This window comes from Gallus gallus, chromosome 11 (assembly GCF_016699485.2).
Source record: "Gallus gallus isolate bGalGal1 chromosome 11, bGalGal1.mat.broiler.GRCg7b, whole genome shotgun sequence".
Taxonomy (NCBI): domain Eukaryota; kingdom Metazoa; phylum Chordata; class Aves; order Galliformes; family Phasianidae; genus Gallus; species Gallus gallus.
The window spans coordinates 1,194,625-1,217,799 of NC_052542.1; the positions used below are offsets into that span (position 1 = coordinate 1,194,625).

The 23,175-nt window shown below is 59.8% G+C and overlaps 4 protein-coding genes across 11 annotated transcripts; 2 read left to right on the top strand and 2 right to left on the bottom strand.

The window, feature by feature from the left end:
- The first annotated feature begins 16 nt into the window (after positions 1–16).
- AARS1 (alanyl-tRNA synthetase 1) lies at positions 17–12,425 on the top strand. Of its 3 annotated transcripts, none has more exons than XM_015279131.4 (21): positions 17–178; positions 395–593; positions 1,584–1,772; positions 2,470–2,615; positions 3,425–3,616; positions 3,811–3,955; positions 4,659–4,804; positions 5,428–5,536; positions 5,624–5,774; positions 6,115–6,239; positions 6,499–6,643; positions 7,009–7,187; positions 7,618–7,731; positions 8,413–8,619; positions 9,404–9,588; positions 9,923–10,031; positions 10,261–10,374; positions 10,722–10,841; positions 11,261–11,347; positions 11,838–11,951; positions 12,166–12,425. In XM_015279131.4, the coding sequence occupies exons 2-21, from the start codon at positions 450–452 to the stop codon at positions 12,349–12,351; spliced, it is 2,907 nt and encodes a 968-aa protein (XP_015134617.1). In that variant the 5' UTR covers positions 17–178; positions 395–449; the 3' UTR covers positions 12,352–12,425. The 3 variants fall into 3 exon arrangements, with proteins under 3 accessions (XP_015134617.1, XP_046755365.1, NP_001005836.2); XM_046899409.1 differs by having other exon boundaries at positions 17–80; positions 353–593; NM_001005836.3 differs by having other exon boundaries at positions 17–80.
- Positions 12,426–12,679: 254 nt separating this feature from the next.
- Positions 12,680–14,261, top strand: EXOSC6 (exosome component 6). Its single transcript, XM_040646012.2, has one exon. The coding sequence runs from the start codon at positions 12,710–12,712 to the stop codon at positions 13,547–13,549; it is 840 nt and encodes a 279-aa protein (XP_040501946.1). The 5' UTR covers positions 12,680–12,709; the 3' UTR covers positions 13,550–14,261.
- Positions 14,262–14,391: 130 nt separating this feature from the next.
- Positions 14,392–18,206, bottom strand: LOC100857843 (heterogeneous nuclear ribonucleoprotein C-like). Of its 2 annotated transcripts, XM_003641915.6 has the most exons (7): positions 18,115–18,206; positions 16,920–16,998; positions 15,931–15,981; positions 15,683–15,831; positions 15,487–15,600; positions 15,229–15,374; positions 14,392–15,140 (listed from the first exon to the last, which is right to left on the bottom strand). In XM_003641915.6, the coding sequence occupies exons 1-7, from the start codon at positions 18,146–18,148 to the stop codon at positions 15,102–15,104; spliced, it is 612 nt and encodes a 203-aa protein (XP_003641963.1). In that variant the 5' UTR covers positions 18,149–18,206; the 3' UTR covers positions 14,392–15,101. The 2 variants fall into 2 exon arrangements, with proteins under 2 accessions (XP_003641963.1, XP_015134678.1); XM_015279192.3 differs by lacking the exons at positions 16,920–16,998; positions 18,115–18,206 and adding an exon at positions 16,753–16,856.
- A 258-nt stretch (positions 18,207–18,464) lies between these two features.
- CLEC18B (C-type lectin domain family 18 member B) lies at positions 18,465–23,163 on the bottom strand. 5 transcript variants are annotated; one of them, XM_428688.8, is made up of 12 exons: positions 23,035–23,163; positions 22,450–22,541; positions 21,273–21,497; positions 21,101–21,198; positions 20,681–20,802; positions 20,494–20,601; positions 19,866–19,958; positions 19,687–19,793; positions 19,442–19,571; positions 19,030–19,126; positions 18,855–18,946; positions 18,465–18,771 (listed from the first exon to the last, which is right to left on the bottom strand). In XM_428688.8, the coding sequence occupies exons 1-12, from the start codon at positions 23,138–23,140 to the stop codon at positions 18,734–18,736; spliced, it is 1,308 nt and encodes a 435-aa protein (XP_428688.4). In that variant the 5' UTR covers positions 23,141–23,163; the 3' UTR covers positions 18,465–18,733. The 5 variants fall into 5 exon arrangements, 3 of the variants coding, with proteins under 3 accessions (XP_428688.4, XP_025010027.2, XP_040501943.1); XM_025154259.3 differs by having other exon boundaries at positions 21,273–22,541; XM_040646009.2 differs by lacking the exon at positions 19,866–19,958 and having other exon boundaries at positions 21,273–22,541.
- Between the last annotated feature and the right edge of the window lie 12 nt (positions 23,164–23,175).

The following is a 23,175-nucleotide window of genomic DNA, read 5'->3' on the forward strand; positions in this document are numbered from 1 at the left end:
CGGCTGCCGGCACCCTGCCTTGCGGGCGCTGCGGCGTCCAGGCCGGGCGTGAGGAGCAAGGGGCGGCGGTGCCCGGCGAGGTAGGCCGGGTCGGGCGGGGGGGCTGTGGGCCCGAGGTCGGGCGGCGCTGCGGGGTCCGAGGGAAGCACCAGAGCCTGGAGCCTGGCTCGGCGGCCCGGTAGGGCTCCCGCAGTGCCAGGGGAAAGGGTACCTGCGGCTCAAGGATGCTGGGGTTTGGGCCAGCGCCCAGGGTCAGGGTCATGGGGCGAGGAAGGTGGTTAATGGGGGGGTGGTTTTGGTGTGGTGGGGCCTTCAGGAAATAAAGGCGGTGATCCTCATCCTTGTGCCCGAGCTGCCGGCCCCTGAGAGCCTTGCTGCGTGGTTGTCCCCTCAGACTGCACCAGCCCTGCTGCGTTCCCTCCTGCTTGCTTCGGACCCACGGCTCCGGGATGGAGTCCACGCTGACAGCGAGCCAGATCCGGCAGCGCTTCATTGACTTCTTCAAGGAAAACCAGCACACCTACGTGCACTCCTCCTCCACCATCCCCCTGGATGACCCCACGCTGCTGTTTGCTAATGCTGGCATGAACCAGGTAGGATTCCAGCTCCGGTCCTTGCGGCAGCAGCTGAAGTGGTGATGCTGTTTGCAGAGCCTTTGGGGTTGCCCGTTCCTTCCTAATGAGCAACAGAGCTGACCAATTGGTTGTAGAACAGCACACGGCCCTGAGCAATGTGATGAGCTGTAGGTTCATCCATTCATTGCAGTGGCAACTAGGTGGCCTGTAATGGCCTCCTCCAGCAAACTGTGATACTGTGAAGCAGAGCTTAAAGCCTCCTGCAGACAGCATCTTGGCAGTGCACGTACCCATCTCAGCTGACTTCTTTCCAGCTGTGGTTGAGTTCACCTTGCGGGAGGTTCACTTCTCCCTTTGCCCATCAATGCCTGCTCCCTGAGCAGAGCTGGTTTCCCATTGCTCTGCTTTCACTGAAATGAGGTTTATGGTTGGCTGCTCGCATCCTGAAGTGTTCTCAGACACCAAGTAACTACCGGTTTCTTCTGCTGATTGTGTGGCAAATTAGCTTTGTGTTCTCCACTTCTGGTCACGGAGAGGTGGATGCTGCATCTGCAGGAGTGCTACTGCAGAGTTGGCAAGAGAGGTTTCTGTGCTTCCAAGGCTGACAGTGCAGAGATGGGAGCGCTGCCAGCCTGCCCTCCTTGACCCTTTGGACCACAGCTAGCACTGCAAATAGTTGCAGAGAGAATCCTGGCACAAATGAGCACCAGCATCTCTGGCGAGCAGTTGGGGCTGCTGGGAGGGTTTTTCTGGAGTTTTCCCTGTCTTTTTGGCAATTGGGACTCTGGCTGTTTTCAGTCCCTTTGGAAGTTGTGGGGTTTGTGTGCTCCAGGTGTGTGTGCTGGGTCCCGCATCCTCCTCACGTGCAGCAGACTGAAGGCTGCCTCTGGGACATCCAGGACAGCAGTGCCATGATACAAAAGATACTCGATGCCTTGCTGTTGCTTTTAACATCTAAAGCCAGGCCCTTAGTGCTTGCCTTGATGCCTCTTTTTTCTCTCCTCTCAGTTCAAACCCATCTTCCTCAACACTATTGACCCCTCGCACCCACTTGCTAAACTGAGCAGAGCCACCAACACTCAGAAGTGCATCCGAGCTGGGGGCAAGCACAATGACCTGGATGATGTGGGAAAGGATGTCTACCACCACACCTTCTTCGAGATGTTGGGCTCCTGGTCCTTTGGGGATTATTTCAAGGTAAAATAGGCTGATCTGAAACACAAAGTCACATCTCTGTGAGCTCAGCAGAGTGTTTGCCAAGAGGAGAGAGTCTGTTTTGGCACAGAGGGGCTCCTAAAGTACACTTGGCTCCCCCAGCTCTGCAGAATATTTTGTGATAAATCACTTAAGATTTACAATACTGATTATATTGTATTAACACTAGCAGTTGGAAGTCTTCAGGTTGAAGTTTTAGTGGCTGTCCTGGACCTGTGGTCATAAAATAACAATATTCCCAAGCTTCTTGCTATTGTGAGGTTCCTATTACAAAGGGATTATGAAGAATACAGCATTATCAGCAGATTTCAAGGACTTTTTTTTGCTGAGGAGTATAGGCTTTAACTTGCTTTCAGCTGCAAGGCTATGTAAGATGTGTTGTGTGTCCTGCTTGCTACATGTACTAGTTTGCCTGTTTCTTATGCCAAAGGTGTGGAAGCTCTGGATCATTTCTCAGACAGCTGTCCTAGTCCAGCTCCTGTCAGTTAGGGCTGGTAGTACAGGGGGACCTCAGGAGAGACTGTGTGGAAGGTTTCTGCATGTTTGAATGATACTCTGAGGGGATCCTAGTCAGCCAGTGATCCCCTATAGTAGCCAGTCCTCTAAATGAGCAGGTACTGAATGATGAAGAGAAGCTCTGTTTGCACTCACAATACTCAGCTCCTCTTTCCTTCTGCAGGAACTTGCTTGTAAACTGGCATTGGACCTTCTCACCAAGGAGTTTGGCATCCCTGCAGAAAGACTCTATGTCACTTACTTTGGTGGAAATGAGGCTGCAGGACTGCAGCCAGACCTGGAATGCAAGCAGATCTGGCTGGATTTGGGGTGAGGGCCTTTAACTGAGAAGGCTTTGTGTTTTGATGAGCAGCTGCCATCTGCCTTTCTTCAGAGAAAGATGCCAAGTGCTGAGGCAGAGCATGTACAACAGGAGGTTTTAACAAAGTCGAAGCATCACCAATGATGTTTGCAGGGTGGTAGAGCTGCAGAGCCACAAGGAAGCACTGATGCTAGATAGAAGAGGCTGAGACTCAGGTCAAGCCTTAGAGTTTTCTTTGCAAGATCTCTTTTATAAGCTTAAGAACGTAAGAAGTGCCCTGCTGTGTCAGATCAGTGATCTGTCTGTCTGACAGCAGTTAAGATGCTGTTCAGGGAAAGCAGGCAAACCTGACTGTGATGTGTATACTTTTCTTCTCCTCCCAGCACTCGCAGTCATTGGACCAAGTATGTTAGCAGGTCATTCATCTCTTCCCCTTAGTCTCTGCTTGGGGATGTACTCCTTCAACCTCAGTCTGATTCTGTTTTGAACCTCTTAGATTTCTCTAACCTTCAGTTTCCCACTCAGCCTTGTCCTCTCCGGTCCTACTCTTGCTTGTGTCGATGTCAAAGACACAGCTGTGTTCTCAGTGGCAGCTTTGGTGGGGTGTTGTGTCCATCTCTGCCTTCCAGCTGGTACTCCTCAGCGGGGAACCCGGGTGGTAAAGTCTTAGAAGTTAGATTCTTGAATTGTCAGCCTCCTGAGACAAACTGATCCACAGAACTCGTGGGCTGAGGTTTCTCTGTTGAGATTCTCCCACAGCTGGGGAACCTCCTGCCTTGCTGTAAGTCTCTTGTTCAGTAGGAGCTTCTTGTTGCAGGCTGGCTGAGGGCAGGATTCTGCCTGGCAATATGAAGGATAACTTCTGGGAGATGGGTGACACAGGCCCCTGCGGCCCTTGCAGTGAGATCCACTATGACCGAATTGGGGACAGAGATGCTTCGCACCTGGTCAATCAGGATGACCCCAACGTCCTGGAGATCTGGAATTTGGTCTTCATACAGTTCAACAGGTGAGCGAGAGCTGCTCCCCAACCCAGCTGCTTGGCTGCATGGCCACTGTTCTAACCCAGGTGCCCCTGTACTGCTTTGCTGTTTGCTGGGGCCTCTTTCCTATCCCTGCGAACATGTTGTAGCAAGTTGAATTCTGGTACTGCTCCACTGCCTCCGTCCGTGACAGCTTGTCTTTCTTTCTGTGTCTGGGCAGGGAAGCTGATGGGAGCCTGAAACCTCTTCCCAAGAAAAGCATTGACACTGGGATGGGTTTGGAACGACTGGTTTCTGTGCTGCAGAACAAGATGTCCAACTATGACACCGACCTTTTCCTTCCTTACTTTGAAGCCATCCAGAAGGTACAAACTGGGGAATCTGGGCCTGATCCCACTGCATCCGTTGCCTGGATCCCTGGGGAGATGTGTGGGGCAGGTCAGGTTGGAATGGTTATATCTGCAGGTCTCTGTTTTCCCAGTTAGTGCCAGCCCCATGGGTCTGTACTTTGCTGAGGGTAGGAGCTCTGGCTGGCCCAGTAATTACTGCCTTGGGGGATACTTCCCAAGGAAAACAAGGGTCAGGAGTAGTGCAGCTTTCCCAGGTGTTTCTAGCAAACTGCACCACGTGCAGGCACTGCTTAGTTATAGCAGTGTTTTTCTCTGGGGTACAGGTAGAAGCACACTGAAGCAGGGAAGCTGGGACCCTCTCCCACGTGGCAGAATTTGGAAGGTTTCTTGGCTGGGCAAGTTATGTCAGGCCAGAGTCTGTGAGCCGGTGCTCAAAACAGATGTTTTCCCTCTTGATTCCCATTACAATGCGTCCCTCTCCCTCCCTCTTCTGTCCTGGGCTCTTAGTGGTGGATTAAGCTGGCTTTACCTCCCTCTGCTCCTGGATGTCCTTCAGCCCTGAGAACGCAGGCACCGTGCGGAGCTCTCCGTCTTCCTCCACTCACCTCTTTCCCAGAGGAGTGTGCCATCTCTGTGGGATGCGTTTGGCTTCTGAGGTGCTTCCCTGTTGTTCTGCCTCTGTTCTGCTGCTGATCCCTGTGTTATCCTCCCCACGCAGGGCACAGGTGCCAGGCCGTACATGGGGCAGGTTGGTGCTGAGGATGCGGATGGCATAGACATGGCGTACCGTGTGCTGGCAGACCACGCACGGACCATCACGCTGGCCCTCTCTGACGGTGGCAGACCTGACAACACTGGCAGAGGGTAAGGAGGGAGCTGCTGCAGTGCTGCTGTGTCCGTTCTGTTCAGCACGGGATCTGGTGTGTCTCTGGGAGGTCTGAATCCAACGGGTAACAGAGCGTTAGTTCAGTGTATTTGAATCTTGTGGCAAGGGCCAGCCAAAAAAACAGGACACACAAGTCTGAGCATTCTTGGGACTCCCACAGAGAGGACTGCTGTGGACTGATAGGCCTAATAAGCCTGTTTGGTGCAGTTCTGCTGTCATAAAAGCAATGAAATTTGGGCTGAGGGGTTGTGCTGCGGGTACTGCTGGACTTGGGACTGACTCTTAAGCACACAGCAAATCTGAGCCGTGGGGCTGAGGACTGGGCAGGATCCCTGGTGCATCCCCTGAGAACCAGTCAGAGGTGTGACACTTGCATTGAGGGGCTCTGCTGTTTTATCACTGAGAGGGCAGTGAGGCCCTGACACGGGCTGCCCACAGATGGTGTGGATGCCCCATCCCTGGAGGTGTTCGAGGCCAGGTTGGATGGGGCCCTGGGCAGCCTGATACGGTGGTTGGCAACCCTGCTCGTGGCAGAGGGATTGAAACTAGATGATCTTTGAGGTCCATTCCAACCCAAACCTTCTGTGATTGTGTTCCGTAGGTATGTGCTGAGACGGATTCTCCGCCGGGCTGTGCGTTACTCCCATGAGAAGCTCAATGCCCCCAAGGGCTTCTTTGCTACGCTGGTGGACGTTGTGGTGCAGTCACTGGTAAGTTCTTCCCCCATTCCACTGTATCTGATGGAGTCATCTACCGAGGCGTGCAGATCTCCATGCTGAATCCTCCTGGGTGTGCAGGGAGATGCCTTTCCTGAGCTGAAAAAGGACCCAGACATGGTGAAGGACATCATCAACGAAGAAGAGGATCAGTTCCTGAAGACGCTCAGCAGAGGACGTCGCATCCTGGACAGGAAGATCCAGAGCATGGGCGACAGTAAAACCATTCCTGGTGAGGCCGTGGCTTCTGTCTGGAGGCACCAAAAGGCATTTATCATGGGATAAATGGGACTGAGGGCCGAGTTGGGCTGGGAATTGGGTGTTGGTGGAAAGTGTAGAGGGCAGAGCTGGAGTCAGTAGCTCTCTTCTCTGGCCTGTGTTCACTTGCTCAGGTCTCTGAGCTGCACAGACACGACATGGCAGTGTGATCTCTGTGCCCTGACTGCTAGTGAGGAGACTCTTAGGTGCTTGTGTCCACCAGACCTGTTCATTGTCCTGCTACTGCGCAAAGCTCGTTGAGGAGCAGTGTCTCATGGAGAAGGAGTGCTGAATTCTCTGCTTTTTCCACGCAGGTGATACTGCCTGGCTGCTGTATGACACCTATGGTTTTCCTGTGGATCTCACTGGGCTGATAGCAGAGGAGAAAGGCCTTGTTGTGGACATGGAGGGCTTTGAAGAAGAGCGGAAAAACGCGCAGGTAGATAACAGCACCGGGGGTGGCTGATCTGAGGGTGGGCAGGAAGGGTTCCCTTTGTTTTAATCTGTGGCTGTGAGTTGTGAGTTCCTGCTCCTGCCTTACAGCATGCACTTTGCCCCTTGGGAGAGTCCAAGGGCCCCGGAGCCCTTTGGGAAGCTTTCCCAAGAGCCCTGTGGGAAAGACCAGGGCACAAGACCAGAGCTGTCATCCAGCGGTGCCAGAGTGGGTTTTCTTAAGCTTTGGTTCTTGTCATTGGCAGCTCAAATCCCAGGGCAAGGGTGCCGGAGGGGAGGACCTCCTCATGCTGGACATCTATGCCATTGAAGAACTAAGGGCCCGAGGGCTGGAGGTGACAGATGACTCACCAAAATACGGTTATACGTCAGATCCCAGCGGTACCTACGGTATGATAAAGCCCTCTCAGAACCAACCACTCCCTGCTGCCCAATCCTTTCCTCCCACATCTCCCTGCGAGGAGCTGCTTTGTCTTCTTGGGGCATCTGACTTAACAAGGTCCCTTCTGGATTTGTCTTTCCTGGGACACGCAGGTGGGAGTGGAAATGTGTGCAAGTGAATAGTTGTGCAAGGAGGGGACGGTTCCTGCCGCAGAGAACGCTGAATAAAATCATCTTAGCCAGCTATTGCTATAGTTCTTCCTCCTTGCCCCCTAGAACTGTGGCTCCTGCAGTGGCTGCGAGGTGTTGCTATGAAGTTCTGCTCCCATGTGTTGTCTTGTTTCACTGACACTGCCTGTTGTCTTTGGTGACAGATTTTGGGAGCCTTGTGGCCACGGTGAAAGCCATCCGCAGGGAGAAGAAGTTTGTAGAGGAGGTATCCACTGGCCAGGAATGTGGGATAGTGCTTGACCGGACCTGCTTCTATGCCGAGCAGGGTGGACAGATCTATGACCAGGGCTACATGGTCAAGGACGATGACAGCAAGGAGGATGTGAGTCTGCCTGAGAGCCTTTTACTAGTCTCAGCCTCACCTGCAGCCTCGGCAGTGGGGTGCAGAGGAGGAGGGGCCGAGTAAGCTCCAGTGATTTCCTGTCTTGGGTCAGGACCTGTACAGGTTTCCTTTCTGGGGGTGCAGGATGGCACAGATGTGCTGGAGTTTGTTCTCCTTGCTTGGGAGGTTGCACTGAACTCTGCTGTAGCATCAGGGGTGGTGCTGGGGTGGCTGTGCTGAAGGACAGTGCTTTTAAGCTGAGGTGGGGACCTCTTTCAACTGTGCTCTGCCTGGGGACATCTTGCTTTCCCATATCCCACACACCACTTCAGCTCACACCTTTCCAGCTGTAGCTCTGGGCTCTGGCAGGACAACGCATCTCCCTTGACCTGTCACTCCCCTTACTGGGTATATTCCCCTCTTTGTACAGAAAACTGAATTCACTGTGAAGAATGTGCAGGTCCGAGGAGGCTATGTGCTTCACATAGGAACTCTGTATGGAAGCTTGAAAGTGGGAGACCAGGTCCACCTGTCAATCGATGAGGTGAGTTAAGGCATGGTGTAACAGATGGCTTCATCTCTTGGCCCCATATCCTTCCTCTGGAGCAGCATGGCTGCTGCTCTGGAGGCAGGGAGATTGGGTCCTGCTCTCCCTGCAACACATGGTTCAGGCAAGCTGAGTCAGGGCCTCTCCTTTTAGGATCTGGCTTCTCCCTTCCATGAGGCAGGTAGCACACTGCTGGCTCAGCCACGCTCTCTGGGCTTTGCTGACCTGAGCAGGACCACACCTTTGGCCCTGACCAGGAGGGTGGAATGCATGTGCAGCACTGCTGCGTTGCTGATGACAGTGGAGAGCCTGGGCTGTCTGCCCTTCTCCAGACGTTGCTCCAGCAGGCTGAGCCTGCTGAGTGAGTGCTGAATGGAACCCAGTCTGCAAATTGTGTTTCCCTTCCCTCTAGAGGCACTTCTGGAGCAAGAGAGAAGGCATGTTGCAGGGACAGGCATAATGCTCTATCCTTGGCCTCCCTTCAGAAAGGCCCAGCAAGGGGACTGGCAGGGAAAATCTGTGTACAAATGTGCAGGGGAATGTCCTGCTCCTATAGCTGAGGCTCCAAGGCAGCAAGTTGCTTTTGGTGAAGCAGCACGTTAGCCTCTCCCTCCGCAGCTGGAAGTGATCCTGGCTGTGCGGCGTGGGACCCCATCTAACAAAGCCTTTCTCCATCAGACCAGGCGGAGACCGGTCATGAGCAACCACACGGCCACCCACATCCTCAACTTCGCCCTGCGCTCAGTGCTGGGAGAAGCAGACCAGAGAGGGTCGCTGGTGGCACCAGACAGGCTGAGGTTTGACTTCACAGCCAAGGGAGCCCTGTCCACGCAGGAAATCAAGAAGGTTGAAGGCATCGCCAACCAGATGATCGAGGAGGCAAAGGTGGGTTGGTCAGCTTCAGGGGTTAGCCAGTTTGCTGGCCCCATCCTCCAGGAAGAGTCCTGCTCTTTTCCTGGTGGATCCACACACTGGCTTGCTGCAGTGTTTGAACTGGGCTTGGTGGACAGCTGAGGCCCCACCTTTCAGTAGGAGTCTGGCTTGCATTCCATTCTTAAACTGCACATCCCTCCTCAGAGCTGAGCTTTGTGCGAGGTGTAACGTGGATAAGTGCGTGTTATGTTGCCATTTCCCCATTGTGTGAGGACAGAGAGAAAACTTAGGCTTTGGTCATCACCTCTTCCCAGCAGCCTCTCATATAGGGACCATCTCCCTGTCTCTTTAGTACTTGGGTTTGGCTGGCATACATACGCTTATGAAAAAGATACCATAAGTGAAGTTTTTGGATGGCCTGGGGTACTGGGAGTGCGGCCCAGTAGGAGTCTTCTGAGCTGCTAGTCTAGCACTGTGCAGATTTGCATTGCCCTGGGGGGTTTTGAGTGGGAAAACTCCCTGTATGCTGATCTGTTCCTTCATACCAAGCCCTCTCCAGCTTGGAAAGGTTCCTTGCCTGCTCTAGTTTCATACTGTCTGCAAATGCCAAGAAGTTCAGCAGAGCAGCTTAGAAGATCTGTCAGTTACCTTGGGATCCCTGCAGCTCGACCAGCCCCAGGTCAGGTGGAGCTTTTAGGATCTTTCAGAGGAAGTCAGGATACCCCTGGAAGTGCAAGCCCTTGGTCGCAGCTAACAGGAGCAGCTCTCACCTGCATCCTTTTCCTTTGCTCTGCAGCCTGTGTATGCCAGGGACTGCCCTCTAGCAGCGGCCAAAGCTATCCAAGGGCTGCGGGCAGTTTTTGATGAGACCTACCCCGATCCTGTCCGTGTAGTCTCTATTGGCATCCCTGTGGAGGAGCTGCTGGCTGACCCCTCCGGCCCTGCGGGCTCCATCACTTCCATCGAGTTCTGCGGGGGGACGTGAGTATCTGGAGAGGCCAGGGAAGGCAGCAGGGTGGGGGAAAAGCAGTCCCTGTGAAGCCCGAGCTTCTGAGGGCTGCAGTGTGCTCATGTGCTGGGCAAGGGAACTGCCTGCATGCTGTCCCTGCCCCCGCACGGAGTCTGACAGCACTGATGCCACCCTTCCCTCACTCCTAAGCTTTTGGTGGCTAGGTTTTGTTTTCTGTCTGTCCCTTGCTACTTCTCCCCGGCAGGGTGGTTTTCTGGTTTCCATGCTGAATCCTGCTGAGATGAGAAGTGGACTGGTCTGTTAACTCTCTCTTGTTGTGGGTCTCTTTCTGGGTTCTTTCCTAAGGCACTTGCAGAACTCTGGCCATGCTGGGCCCTTTGTGATTGTTTCAGAAGAAGCCATTGCTAAAGGCATCCGGAGGATAGTGGCAGTCACCGGGGCTGAAGCTCGGAAGGTAAAGGGGAGGCAGGAGTTGTTCTCGTCTGGGAGGATCTTGGCAGTCCTTCTGGCAAGGGAGGGTCCAGCCAGAGTCTGGCTCTGGGCAAGCACTGCCTGCCTTGGCTCTGCTGCTTCCCTGGCAGTTCCTGAACTCCACACCTGGTGCTGCTGCCTTCCTGGCACTTCTTTTGGGGCTGGCCTGGTAGCTCCCCCTGCGTGACGTGACTCGGGTTGTGTTCTGGCAGGCCCTCAGGAAGGTAGAGAGCCTCAAGAAAGTGCTGTCAGCCCTGGATGCCAAGGTGAAGGTCCAGACAGCTCCCAACAAGGACGTGCAGAAGGAGATCACAGACCTCAGCGAGGTGAGGGTGGCTGCAGTGCTGGGACCTTATGTGCTGGCACTGGGTGTTATTAATGAAGCCCAAGCTGTTTCCTGCTTCTCTGTCTCCTCCTTTGGGGCCTCTGTGTCTTGGTTACTCTCATAGGGTTAATTGCTGGTGAATTTAGGTCTTGTGCCGACACTGCAGTGCATGAGCTCAACAGAGGTCACAGCCCTGTGTTCTTTGGGTGCTGCAGCTCACACCTGGGCATGTTGGATAGTGGGACAGGGGAGCTCAAGCCACTGCGAGGCTCACGAATGCAGTGCAGCATGCCCTGCCTTGTGCCATGGCCACCTCCGCCTTTAACCCTCCCTTGTCCTGTTTTGCAGATGCTGGCCACTGCTGTTATCCCACAGTGGCAGAAAGATGAGCTGAGAGAAGCTGTTAAAGCACTGAAGAAGGTTATGGATGACCTGGACCGTGCAAGCAAAGCTGACATCCAGAAACGAGTGAGCCCTGGCTGGGGGTGAAAGACGGCATGGGGGGGCTGCTGGGGGCCGTCCTGGGAGCTCTGCTTGTGCACACTGCAGAAGGGAGCAGAGCTGTGGCTCCCTCTGTGCCTCTTCTGTGGAAGATGGGGTGCTTCTGAAGCTGGGTGCAGGGTAGGGCTGGTGCCTGGGTCTTCCTTTGGATCCCATCGGATTTTCCTGGAAGAGGAACCGCGCACATCACTGCTGCAGCCTTGCAGAATGCATACGTGCCCTCCTGTGAGCGTGTGGTTTTTTCCTAGCGCTGCAGTGTGGGACTGCCTGAGGCTGGGCTGTGGGTGTGCTGGGACACCTGGGGGGCCTCTGCCTGCAGGGAGCTCTGCTCTGGGTGCTTCTTGTGTGCGTTGTGCAGACACCTGAACAGTGCTGTCTGTCCTCAGGTACTGGAAAAGACAAAGCAAGTCATTGAGAGTCACCCTAACCAGCCACTGGTCATCATGGAAATGGAAAACGGAGCTTCAGCGAAGGTAGGGGGAGGTCTCATTGCTCCTCCTTGTGCCCGAGGGCAGTCAGATGGGCTCTATTTGCTCTCGGGGACAGTGCTGTGTTACAGAGGCATCAGGCCGGCTGCCAGCCCTGAGCAGGGGCTGAGGAAGAGGGAGAACGTGCGCTGTGCCCCGTGTCCCAGCTCCTGGGCCAGCAAATGGGTTTGGGGGGGAGGGGTGGGTCTGAACCACATTCCCTGAGCTTCCAAACCTGGTGAGAATTTCCTCTATGGAAATCACACTGTGCTCCGGGTGAGGCTCATCCCGAAGGAGTCGTGGCACTGAAGTGCAGGCTGAAATGTTGGAACAGCCGAGCTGTAATGCCCTATTTCCACTTTGGGAGCCCGCTCTGGTGCTGCTTCCTCCTCCTGCGTGGCTGTCCCCATCTCTGTGATGCTCACAGCTGGGCTGGAGTGCTGCCTGGGGGTGAGCCCAGGGCAAGGGGAGCCCACGTGCCTCGTTCCTCCCGCAGGCCCTGAATGAATCGCTGAAGCTCTTCAAGACTCACTCCCCCCAGACGGCCACCATGCTCTTCGCTGTGGATAACGAAGCGGGCAGGATCACCTGCCTGTGCCAGGTGCCCCAGGTCAGTCTGTGTGCTGCTGCGCCTTTCTCAGGGCCAGAAAGATGAAGCCAAAAGTCACTGTGGTGGATGGGAGCCACGGCTTTGCGTTACCGTGGTGCTGCCAGGGGGATGGAGCAGGAGGGGGAAGGGGAGAGCTGAGGCTCCAGGGCTCGTGTGACAGAGCCTCCCTCGCCGTCGCCGGGCTGGAGGTAGAGCTCCTTCTTCCCCTCTGCAGGAGACGGTGCAGAAGGGCCTGAAGGCCAACCAGTGGGTGCAGGAGGTCTCTGCCCTGATGGACGGCAAAGGCGGAGGGAAGGACGGCTCAGCGCAAGCCACGGGCAAGAACGTGGGCTGCCTGCAGGAGGCGCTCCGCCTGGCCACGGACTTTGCCAGGCTGCACCTGGGGGAGCTGAAAAACTGACGGGACCCCCGCGCCCCCTTTCCTTGCCCCTGCTTTGCTGTATGAGCCCCGCATCCAATAAATCACGGAATCGATCGGCTTGGGAAGGGCGTCAGGGTCATCCAGCGCTGCGTTGGCCCTCAGCGTCGCCCCCCCACGGCTGCGGGGCACTCCCACGGCCGGGACCCTCCCCGCCGCCCGGGCGGCTGTGCCGCTGCAGCGCCCCCCGCCCCACCGCCCCCTCCGCGCTCAGCCGCTCTATGAGCGCGGGCGCCGCGGGGCTCCCAGCCGGGCCGGCCGAGGGCGGAGCGCGGCGCAGCGGTCGGGGCTCCTCCTCCGTCCGCGGCTCCTCCTCCGTCCGCGCCCGCTTCCCCCCGCCATGCCGTTGGATCACCGCCGCCTGCGCGGCCCGGACGAGTCGCAGCCGCCGGAGCTTTGGGCGGCGCAGCCCCGGGATGGAGGAGGAGGAGAGGCCGAGGAGAGCGGAGCGGCGCCGCGGGATCCCTGCGCGCTGCGGCCGCTGTTCGCCCGCGCGGGGCTGCTGAGCCAGGCCGAGGGCTCCGCCTACGTGGAGCTGAGCGGCGGCACGAAGGTGCTGTGCGCGGCCTGGGGCCCGCGGGAGGCGGCCGAGCCGGGCGGAGCGGTGGCGGCGGGCCGGCTGCTGTGCGACTTCCGCCGGGCTCCGTTCTGCGCCCGCGGGGCCCGGCCCAGGCCCGGGGGGGCGGCGGAGCGGGAGGCGGAGCGGGAGGCGGCGGCGGCGCTGCGGGAGGCGTTGGAGCCGGCCGTGCGGCTGTCGCGGTACCCGCGGGCGAGGCTGGCCGTCAGCGCGCTGCTGCTGCAGGACGGCGGCTCGGCCCTGGCCGCCGCCATCAGCGCCGCGTCCCTCGCCTTGGCCGACGCGGGGGTGGAGATGTACGACCTGGCCGTGGGCTGCGCGCTGTGCCGCCCCCCGCGCGGCGACGGCGACGGCGACGGTTCCGCCGCGGAGCCGTGGCTGCTGCAGCCCGGGGAGGCCGAGGAGCGCGGTTCCGCCGCTCGCCTCACGGTGGCGCTGTTGCCCGCCCTCAACCAGGTGTCGGCCGTGCTGGGCGGCGGCCGCGGGGGGGAGCCCGAGGGGTGGGGGCGGGCGCTGCGGCTCGGCGTGGAGGGCTGCCAGCGCCTCTACCCCGTGCTGCGGCACTGCCTGCTGCGGGCCGCGCGGCGCCGCGACGGGGCCTGAGCTGCGGGCCGGGCGGGCGGGGCCGGGCTCGGCCTCGAAGGGGCCCCGGGGTGCCGCCGGAGTCCCTGCGGAGCCAGCCCGGGTGCCGCCGCAGAGCGCTGGAGCAGCCCGCGGCGCTGCCTCTGAGCCCGGTGGGTTTATCTGAGCTGCCCTCACGCTGCTGGGACCCCCAGGACTGCCAGCAGGGACCCCGCGAGCCGCCCTTGGGGCCACCGGGAGCCCCCGGAGCCGCCCCGGGTGCCGTCACTGACCCCACGGAGCCACCCCTCGTGCCGTCGGCGACCTCTGGAGCTGCCCTTGGCGGTGCCGGCGACCCCCAGGCCTTACCTGAGCCACCCCTCACACCATCGGAGCCCCCCAGGACTGCCACCGAGACCCACCGAGCTGCCCCCGGCGCCATCGGGGACCCCCACGGCTTACCTGAGACCACCACAGAGCCCCCTGCGCTGCTTCCGATGCCACCAGAGACCCCCAGAGCTGCCCCTGGCGCCAGCAGGGACCCTCGGGGTCCTCAAACCACCCCCTGTGCCAGCAGAGACCCCAAAGCAGGCCTGGTGCTGCTGGAGACGCCGCCACATCCCCCCCACCGCCACATCCCGGCACCTCGTGGCTCAGTGACTGCTGCCTGCGGTGCTCCAGGGTGGCAGAAGGACCTCTTGTGTTGTGTTGTTTTGGGTTTGTACAATAAAATTGGTTGGGTTTTTTTTTTTTTCCTGGTGAGTTCTGCCTGCTTGGGGCTGCTGAGATCCCCACAGAGCTGGGTGGGGGCTGACCCCGCCGCGCCCCCATTCGCACATCAGCACTGGGGGTACACCTGAGGCCGAATAACCAGAGAAAAGCAATACAAATGATGGATTGTTTTTGTCCTTTCCAGCACAATTCACTCTTTCGCCGGAGCAAATGAGAAATACAGGACAACTTCCTACCAGCACGAGGAGGACGACCCCGAAACGGGGGACACAGACACGGAGGGAGAGGGATGGAGGGATGGCAAAGAACGGAGCCCTCGGGACACCGTTAAGAGAAGCCCACTGGTGAGGGGATGCTGGGCTCCATACCGCACCACTGGGCGCCCTGTGCTGGCGGTATCACCTGTGGCCACCCGTGTGCTCACCACTGCCCAGCAGGGACAGCGCTGTGGCTTCGTCCTGCACGGGGAGCGCATCCGGCCCGCGCTGTGCTCGTGGGATGGAGGGGCTGGGTGTGATGCTTTGCCCAGGGGATGCTTTACCCAGTGGGGAGGTGAGGAGCGGGGACACGGCGGACCTCAGCTCTGGGCTAACGATCCTTCGGGGTGCGGAGCTTCTGCCCTCCTACCCCCCCGACCCCCAACTTACTTACACTGCAAAACAGGAGGAATAAAAAGAAGAACGCGCACTCAAACACAAAGACTTCTCTCACCACGGCTGGCCAACGCGGGGCACGGGGCTGCTGGCACTGGTGGTGGGGACGTGAGTGCAGGGAGGGGCACTGGGCACCGGCCTGGCACCTGCCGGGAGCCTCCAAGCGGACGCGGAGATGGGGCAGGAGCTGCGGGGCTCCGGCATCCCCACTACTGGCTCCCCTCGGGATCCGAGGTGTGGGCCTTCATCTGCAAAGGGGAACGCAGAGGGGGCTGCTGGGCTGCACCCAGAGCCCGCCCTCAGCAAAGCGTTGGCAGCAGCTGCCCTTCGCCTCACCGTCTCCTCCGTGTCTGTGCTCTCGTCGGCGCTGTCGATGTTGCGCCCGTCCCCTCCGCTCCCCTCCTTGCCTCGTGAGCCCTCTCCCGGCGGGGCCGGTGATGCTGAGCCCACCTCCGCCTTCTTCTTCTCGCTCTCCTTGCACCCTGCGGGGACAGCGGGGCCTCAGGGTGCCCGTGCGGAACACCCAAAGGGGACGAGGGAATGGGAAATGTCTCCACGGGGTCTGCACGTGCCGTGCACGGCAGCATCCCTCACCCGAGAGCCGCTCCCTGCGCTGGTCCATGCGCTCCAGGCTCTCCAGCAGGTTGTCCACCCTCTCCTTGATCTGGCTCAGCTCCCCCTTGATGGAGTGCAGCTCCTCGGCTCTCACTGCGGGACCGGAGCCCTCAGCATCCCATGGGATGGACACCCAGCACCCTGTGGGTACCGGGGGCCACCACGTCCCACTCACGTTTCATCCGCGTCCCCGTGGAGCTGGCGCTGCTCCGCGCCCCGTGCTGGGGGCTGGGGCTGCTCGTGCCTCCCGCTCTTGCGTGCGTTCTCCTGGCCTTGACGGGGATGCGGTTAATGAGGGGTGGGATCTTCTGGTACTCATACACCCTGCGGGGGCACAAGAAGGCTCTCTAAGGGTGCTCCCTCCCTGGGGCAGAAATGGGGGATGGGGATAGCAGGACCCCCGTGTCACAGCCCCGCACTCACCGGTATGGGAAGTCATCCCTGTAGAGGTTGTAGTCCAGGTCGCAGGTACTGCTGCAGGGGGGATGGAGGGCAACAAGTCAGCAGCTGCAGCGCTGCAGGGCAGGGACCCCTCCTGCTGCATCCCTGCAGAAGGCTCTGCCATGAGGGTTTGTGTTTGGAGCGTGGTCACCGCCTCGCCATGTGCGGGTGCTGCTTGGCAGCAACGACCCAGAGCTGCTCCACAGAGCATCCCATGGGATGGGCGATGGCCGCTGCACTCCGGTGGCCATTGGGACCGCGGTCCCTGCCCTGCCAGCACCGCGTCCCCATGCGGCCCCAGTGCCACGGCAACGGGCAGAGCAATTAATTCCATCCAGAAGCTCTCTAACGAGACGGAGCCCGGTGCTGGCTCTGGGTCATAGAATCACGCAATCATGAAGGTTGAGGAAGACCACTGAAATCCCCAGGGTCGACCCCAGCCCACCCCCACCGTGCCCACTGCCGACGTCCCTCAGTGCCACATCCCCACAGCTCTGGGGCACCTCCAGGGATGGGGACTCCCCCACCTCCCTGGGCAGCTGTGCCAGTGTTCTTTCCAAGAAGGAATAGTTCCCAACACCCAGCCTGAACCTCTCCCCTGGTACAACTTGAGGCCATCACCTCCTGGCCGTGTGTCGTACATGCAGCACCCAGCACGAATGGGGGGACCCCCAAGAGCCAGGGGTGGGGAGCTGCCCCAGGGGTGGGACCTACTCCAGGGATGGGAACCCGTCCTGCTGCTGGTGGTGGCCCCTCTCCTACATGGGTAGGGGAGCTGTGCCCTCAGGCTGTCCGCTAAGGTACCTCATCGTAAAAACCATGGAGCTCTTCTTACGGGTAGAAGAATCATGGAATCACAGACAAAGCCTCCAAACCCTTCAGTGAGGTGGGTTTGGGGCTCAGTCGGGACCCCCCAGGAGCTGCTCATGGGGACCCATAGATGCACAAGGAGCCCATGCACTGGCACTCACGGGTACAGGCTGCTGCTGTGCGGCCTCTTTTGGCCCAACCTGACCCGGCTCGGCTTGGCCTCCCTGGCCATGTCCAGATCTGCAGGGAGAAAGAGCAGGGCTGTGAGTGACGACTGAACCCCAGCAGGTGGCTCCTGCCCTTGCTGAAGGAGCCCCAGCCCAGAGGTGCTCCAGACGTGCTTCGCTGCTCCCAGATCCAGGGTGTCTTTCTACAAATTGCCCACTGCTTCCTTCCCATCATCATCACTGTGCCCACGGGTCCCACGGGTTGTCCCAACCAACCTTACCATGCCTGCCTGTCCTATGGGTGTCCCAACTATCATCACCATGCCCAGTTGTCCGCAGGTGTCCCAAGAACCATCACCATGCCCAGCTGTCCAGCGGGTATCCCAACCACCATCACCGTGCCCGGATGTCCCACGCGTGATTCCTTCTCATGGCTCCCATAGGGCCTGCTGCACTGCTTGCTTTCAGCGTGCCCCCACCTGCCCCACGTCCCCAGCGTCCCCCAGCAGCTCAGTGCCTGTCATGGAGCCACATGAGGGCATCACAAAGGGAGCTAGTGGACACTTGCTCCCACGTGCCACACCAGTGGGACCATCCTTGGGGGCCAGCTGGGCTCCACCACCCCTCGGACACCAGTCCTGTGCTGGGGCTCCTGCCCTGAACCAGGTATCCCAGTACTGGAGGGGACGTCCACATCCTGGGAGCCATGGGGGCATCCTGGTACTGGGAGGATGTCCCCGTACCGGGTGATAATGGTGATGTCCTAGTAGCAGAGGATGTCCCTGTTTTGGGGAGCAATGGGTACAGGGGATGATGATGCAAGAGCATCCCAGAGCTGGAGGACATCCCTGTCCCGGGGTTGATGGTGTGGGGACATCCCAGTGCTGGAGAGCATCCCCGCCCGGGGGAGGGACAGGAGGTGGGGAGCTGGACGTAGAAAGCATCTGAGCAGCGGGATGAATGGACATCCCGATCCCGGAGGAGATCTGTCTGCTGGGGAGGAACAGACAGCGGGAAAGCACGTCCGCAGGGGAGGACACCTCTGGCTCGGGGGGTGCCGGGGACATCCCGGTACCCTGCCCTGTGGAGGACAACGCAGGAGCATCGTGGTACCGGAGGACAGCCCAGCCGAGGATGCCCGCTCCCCACATCCCCATCCCGGTACCCACACCCCCATCCCCGTACTCACACCTCCACCCGTCCCGACCGCTCAGAGCGCTCATGGCTCCGTCCTCAGCCCCGGCCCCGGCCCGAGCGGCCCCGACCCGAGCGCACCTCCCCGGGCCGTACCACGCGGCCGCCGATCCGACAGGGGGAACGGCCCGAACCACCGCGCCGCCGGGGGGAGCGAGCGGCCCCAGCGATGCGTGCGTTCGGGGTGCGCAGGGACAGCCCCGTGCCCCAGCTTCCCAAGCAGGGAAAGGTCGGAGTGTCCGGATGTGGGGGGGGAAAACCCCCCTGAGTTCATACATTGGAGCTGGAGGTCTCAGGATCCAGGCGCTGAAGGACCCAGATGGGAGGAAAGAGGACAAGCGGCTCTTCCAAACGGAGAGAGGGCTTTATTATCCCAGCGACGAGGAACCTGCGGTGCCCAGCCCTCACCCCGAGCCATGCCGAGGTCTGTGTCACCCAAAAGCCCCCTTAGCACCTCGCTGCGTCGGAGGTGCACCCGGACACCCCCAGGCTGGGCGTCTCCCTGCCCCAGCAGCTGTCACACGTGGTGACAGAGGAAGGCGAGGAGCTGCTTTGGGATCTCCATCCCTGCCGGTCCCAGGGCCACATCTGTCCCACAGCCTGGAGATACCTGCTCAGGGGTCCCGCTGCCATCGGGAGATGTGCTCCTGGGCTGCATGGGAAGTGGAGTCAGGCTGCTCCTGGGTCCGTGTGCTGAGCACACGGGGGACCCGAGGGCTGCGGCCGCGTGCTCACCGAACTGGCAGATGTACCGGTTTCGGGTCTTGCAGCGTTGGTCGTTCCAGTTGAAAGCAGCTGCTGCCTGCATCTCCACGCAGTTCCCAAACCTGTGCGGGAGAGGAGGGGGACGGGGTGGTGGCACAGAGGTCATCGGGTCTCTCTCCCATGGGAGCTGGAGGTGGGCACCTACCCCTGGTTGTCTGGCTGCCCAAAAGCAAAGCTGGCGAAGGCAGAAGGCTCTCCCGTGTCCCAGCGGAACGAAGCCTTGGACGTCTTGTAGGTGAGACCTGGGGGGCCGGAGGGGTGAGGTGTCCATTAGTGGGGTGGGATGTCCATTAGGGGGGTGGGATGTGCATCAGGGGATGAGATATCCATCAGGGAGGTTGGATATCCCATTAGTGAGGTGAGATGTCCATCAGAAGGGTTGGATATTCATCACAGGGGCGGGACATCCAAGAGGAGAGTGGGATGTCCATTAGAGAGGCAGGATGTCCACCAGAGAGATGGGATGTCCTCCAGGGCAGTGCAATTTCCATTCAAGGTATGGGATGTCCACCAGCGCCCCGGCAGTGCACCACCCCTCAGCAGCACGCAGGACTCACCAATCCAGAAGTTACGGGTGTCGAAGTCGGTGTCCATCACCCTGTTGCTGCTCTCCAGGCGGCTGAGGTAGAAGGCCAGGATGTCCTGCACCTTCTGGCTCCTGATCTGGGCCAGCATAGCCCCTTTCTCCTGGAGAGAAGCCAGGGAGCCAGCAGGCAGCTCAAATCTGTCCTCTGCTCTCCAGTGCTGGAGCCCCTGGCCTGATCTATGGGGCTTCAGGGTGTTCCGGGGGGGCCCAGCTCACCTGGCACTTGGCTTTGGCCCCATAGTACGTGTCGGCCTCGGGGGAAACGGTGAAGCAGTCACCGTCGATCCTCACATCGCAGGCATGGAAGGGGAACGGGACCCTGGCTGCGGGCACAGGTGGGCGCAGGTGGGTGCTGGGGCAAAGGGACCCCCCTGCCGGGCACAGCCCCCACTCACTGCCGCACTCAGCACCGCCATAGCCAGCATCACAGAGGCAGGAGCACTCCTCCTGCCGGAACTTCCCGTGGAGGCACCGCATGCTGCACCGGACTGCCAAAGAAGCAAGGAAATAGGCTGTGCGGGGCAGCCAGCCCTGAAGCCGTGCTCCTTCCCACAACACCACGATGAGCAGCCCAGCCGTGCACATGCACCATGCACAGATCAGGCTGCAGGCACTGCATGAACCAGGCAAATGCATGCGCCGCACTGACCGTGCACACACTGACCAATATTGCTCACAAATGCACGGCACCAACTATGCCCATACATGCCCTACAGTAGCCATGCTCACGCAGCACCAACTCTGCTCATGCACGCACAGCAGCAACCATGCACGTGCATGCGCTGCACTGACTCTGCACATGCACTGGCTGCGCCAAGCATGCATGCACTGAGCTTGCACATGGGTACCCTGCACCGTGCACGGATGGACAGCACCGATTGTGCACACGCATGCACCGCTCACTCCCATGCACTGCACTCACCCCACACACACAGCGATCTGGCATGTGTGGCCACTCAGGCCCTGTGCTGCCTGCATCCAGCTTGTTCTCTGTCCTCCGTGGGTACTGTGGGCACCGCTCACCTTGGCAGAAGCGCCCGGTGTAGCCGGGGGCACAGACACACTGGCAGCTGCTGACGTTGAGGTGTGCACCGTTCCTGCAGCTCATGCGGCACGGGTTCCTGGGGACCTCTGGGCAACACATGGGGGGCACACGGCCATCAGGGGGCTGCTAGGGCTGGGCCGAGGGTTGGGGGTTGCAGGGACTCACCGCAGAGCCCACCACCGTGGTCCCAGGACTTGAAGCAGCCGGAGAGGCCGGCGGTGCACAGTGAGCACCAGGGCCCGCGCTGGTAGGGGGCGATGGGAGCTCCGGCCAGCTCCCAGTTACCCCTGCCCAGGGAGGGAGATGGGACGCACCCCCAGCTCAGTGCCCATAGCGGGGTGGGCACGCCTAGTCGGCATAAGCCCCGCCCCTTCTGGAGAAGAGACCCCGCCCATTCCACCGAGCCCCGCCCACTCACAGCACAAAGCCCCGCCCACCCTCAGGAACCCCGCCCACTTATCACACAAAGCCGCGCCCATTGGCTGAGCCCCGCCCACTCACAGCCCAAAGCCACTCTCACCTCGCTAAGCCCCGCCCACTCGCAGCACAAAACCACGCCCCCTCCCGTCGGCCACGCCCCCTTACCCAGGTGAGTAGGCGCAGGCGAAGGCCTGGCTGCGGCCCCGGCTCCCGGCACACAGCTGTCTGCCGCAGCCCAGCCGCCCTGCTGTGGCCCACACCAGCTACGGGACAGGCACACCGTCACCCTCTGCCACCTCCTGCCCCCCCGCCTGCCCATGCTGTGTCCCCATCCCACCTGGGTGTAATGGCGGCAGGTGGCATTACCGGCGCAGCGTGCCGCCCCATAGTCATAGCGTCGGCCCTCGGCGAACCAGCGCTCCAGCAGCTCCACGAAGCCCCCGGCGCCCACCGGCAGCAAGGCCTCGCTCCAGCCCAGCTGTGGGGCTGGAGGGGGAGCGGGGCCCTCCAGGCAGCCTGCCACCCTCGCGACCGCCAGCTGCGCCAGCTCCTCGCTCCACTCCTGCTGGGACACCGGGCTGGGGGCACTGGTGGGCAATGGGAGATCGTGGAGGCACCCAGGGGATGGTTGGGGACTCCAGGAATTGAGTGGGGGGCCACCAGGCGACCAGGAGATGTTTGGGAACATCCAGGGACTATTTGGATACAATAGACGAGCAGGGAATGTTGGGTGACCACCAGGGTCATGAGCAGATGAATGGGGACCACTAAAATGTATCTGAAGACCAAAAGGTGACTGAGGATCACGAGGAGATGATCGAGAACCATCAGGAGATGTCTGGGGACCGTCAGGACGTGGTTGGCTACCAGGAGACCACAAGAAGATGACTGGGGACAACTGAGAGTTGATTGAGGACCACTGGGACATGTCTGACCACTAGAGGATGAGCGGGGACTACCAGGGAATGACCGGGGACCACAAGGGGATGGTCAGGGATCACCAGGGAGGATGTTGGGCAACCATCAGGAGGTGATTGAGGACCACTAGGACATGTCCGACCATCAGGGGACAAGTGGGGACCACAAGAAGGTGACTGGGGGCAATTGAAAGTTGACTGGGGACCACTAGGACATGACTAGGGCATCCTGGTCTGGTGGTTGGTGACCCTGCCCGTGGAAGGGGGTTGAAACTAGATGGTCTTTGAGGTCCTTTTCAACCCAGGCCATTCTATGATTCTATGGTTCTATGATTCTATGATTCTATGACTGACCACCAGAGAATTAAGGGGAACCACCGGGAGATGACTGGGGACCACCAGGGGATGTTGGGCAACCACGAGACGATGGGGAACCACCAAAAGATGATTGAAGACAACCAGGAGGTGACTGGTGGCCATCAGTGGATATTGGGTAATCACTGGGGCACCAGAGGGCCACCACAAGATGTTGGGGAGCTCAGAGGATCAGTCCTTGGTGAATGCTGGGTCTGGCAGAGGCAGGGCTGGGGCACTCACCAACTTCTGCATGTTGGCCGCGGGCGGCTGCACTTTGCTCCTCAGTTTGTTGTGCAGAGAGAGCACCAGGAATGTCTCCTTCTCGCTGAGAGCTGCAGAGGGCAAGGGGCAGCTGGGGATGGGGCCAAGCGGGTTGTTGGTCCCATGCGTCAGCCTGGGTTATGGGAAGGCACCCAGGTCTCCATGGAGACAAGAGGGGACTGAAGGAAGCACTTTGGGACAGGAGCACAAAGGGGACGGGGGCTGGGGGGTAGCAGAGACAGCCAGGAATGCACCCGATCCCGGGGGGGGGGGTCCGGCACAGCACTGCCTTCATCATGCTGCACTTGTCACCAGCCCAGAGCTCCCATTACCAGCTCAGAGCCCATCCCCAGCCCCACATCCCCATCACCAGGCCCACAACCCCACCTCCAGCCCCACAACCCCATCACCACCCCAGCCCCCTGCCTGCCTGGGGAGCACCTGTTTAGGTACAGGGCAGGGGAACATCCATCCCATCCCTTTGGGAATGATGCTTGGGGCTCCCCAAGCTGCTCTTAGCCCCAGTGTGAGCAGAAAGCCTCCCCCACCCCCTCTTCCCATTACCTCGGGGTCCTGGAGCCAGTGGGGACAGCTTCTCCGACTCACCCACCCTCCAGGTCAGGCAGGCCAGCAGCAGCAGCCGGCCAGCCAGACCCCCGCTGTCCTCCATGCTCACCAAAGGGAGGACTGGGCAGGGAAGGGAGG

Coding starts and splice junctions, on each gene's coding strand:
- LOC100857843 (XM_003641915.6), bottom strand. CDS start 18,148: ATGAGCGCTCTGAGCGGTCGGGACGGGTGGAGGT. Junction 16,999..18,114: donor CGGTCGGGACGGGTGGAGGT/GTGAGTACGGGG, acceptor TTCTCCCTGCAG/ATCTGGACATGGCCAGGGAG. Junction 15,982..16,919: donor CACAGCAGCAGCCTGTACCC/GTGAGTGCCAGT, acceptor TCCCCCCTGCAG/CAGTACCTGCGACCTGGACT.
- AARS1 (XM_015279131.4), top strand. CDS start 450: ATGGAGTCCACGCTGACAGCGAGCCAGATCCGGCAGCGCTTCATTGAC. Junction 3,617..3,810: donor GTCTTCATACAGTTCAACAG/GTGAGCGAGAGC, acceptor GTGTCTGGGCAG/GGAAGCTGATGGGAGCCTGA. Junction 5,775..6,114: donor CGACAGTAAAACCATTCCTG/GTGAGGCCGTGG, acceptor TTTTCCACGCAG/GTGATACTGCCTGGCTGCTG.
- CLEC18B (XM_025154259.3), bottom strand. CDS start 21,863: ATGTCCCAGTGGTCCTCAATCAACTCTCAGTTGTCCCCAGTCATCTTC. Junction 21,199..21,272: donor CCTGCCGCCATTACACCCAG/GTGGGATGGGGA, acceptor CCTGTCCCGTAG/CTGGTGTGGGCCACAGCAGG. Junction 19,572..19,686: donor GGGCCAAAGCCAAGTGCCAG/GTGAGCTGGGCC, acceptor GCTTCTCTCCAG/GAGAAAGGGGCTATGCTGGC.
- EXOSC6 (XM_040646012.2), top strand. CDS start 12,710: ATGCCGTTGGATCACCGCCGCCTGCGCGGCCCGGACGAGTCGCAGCCG.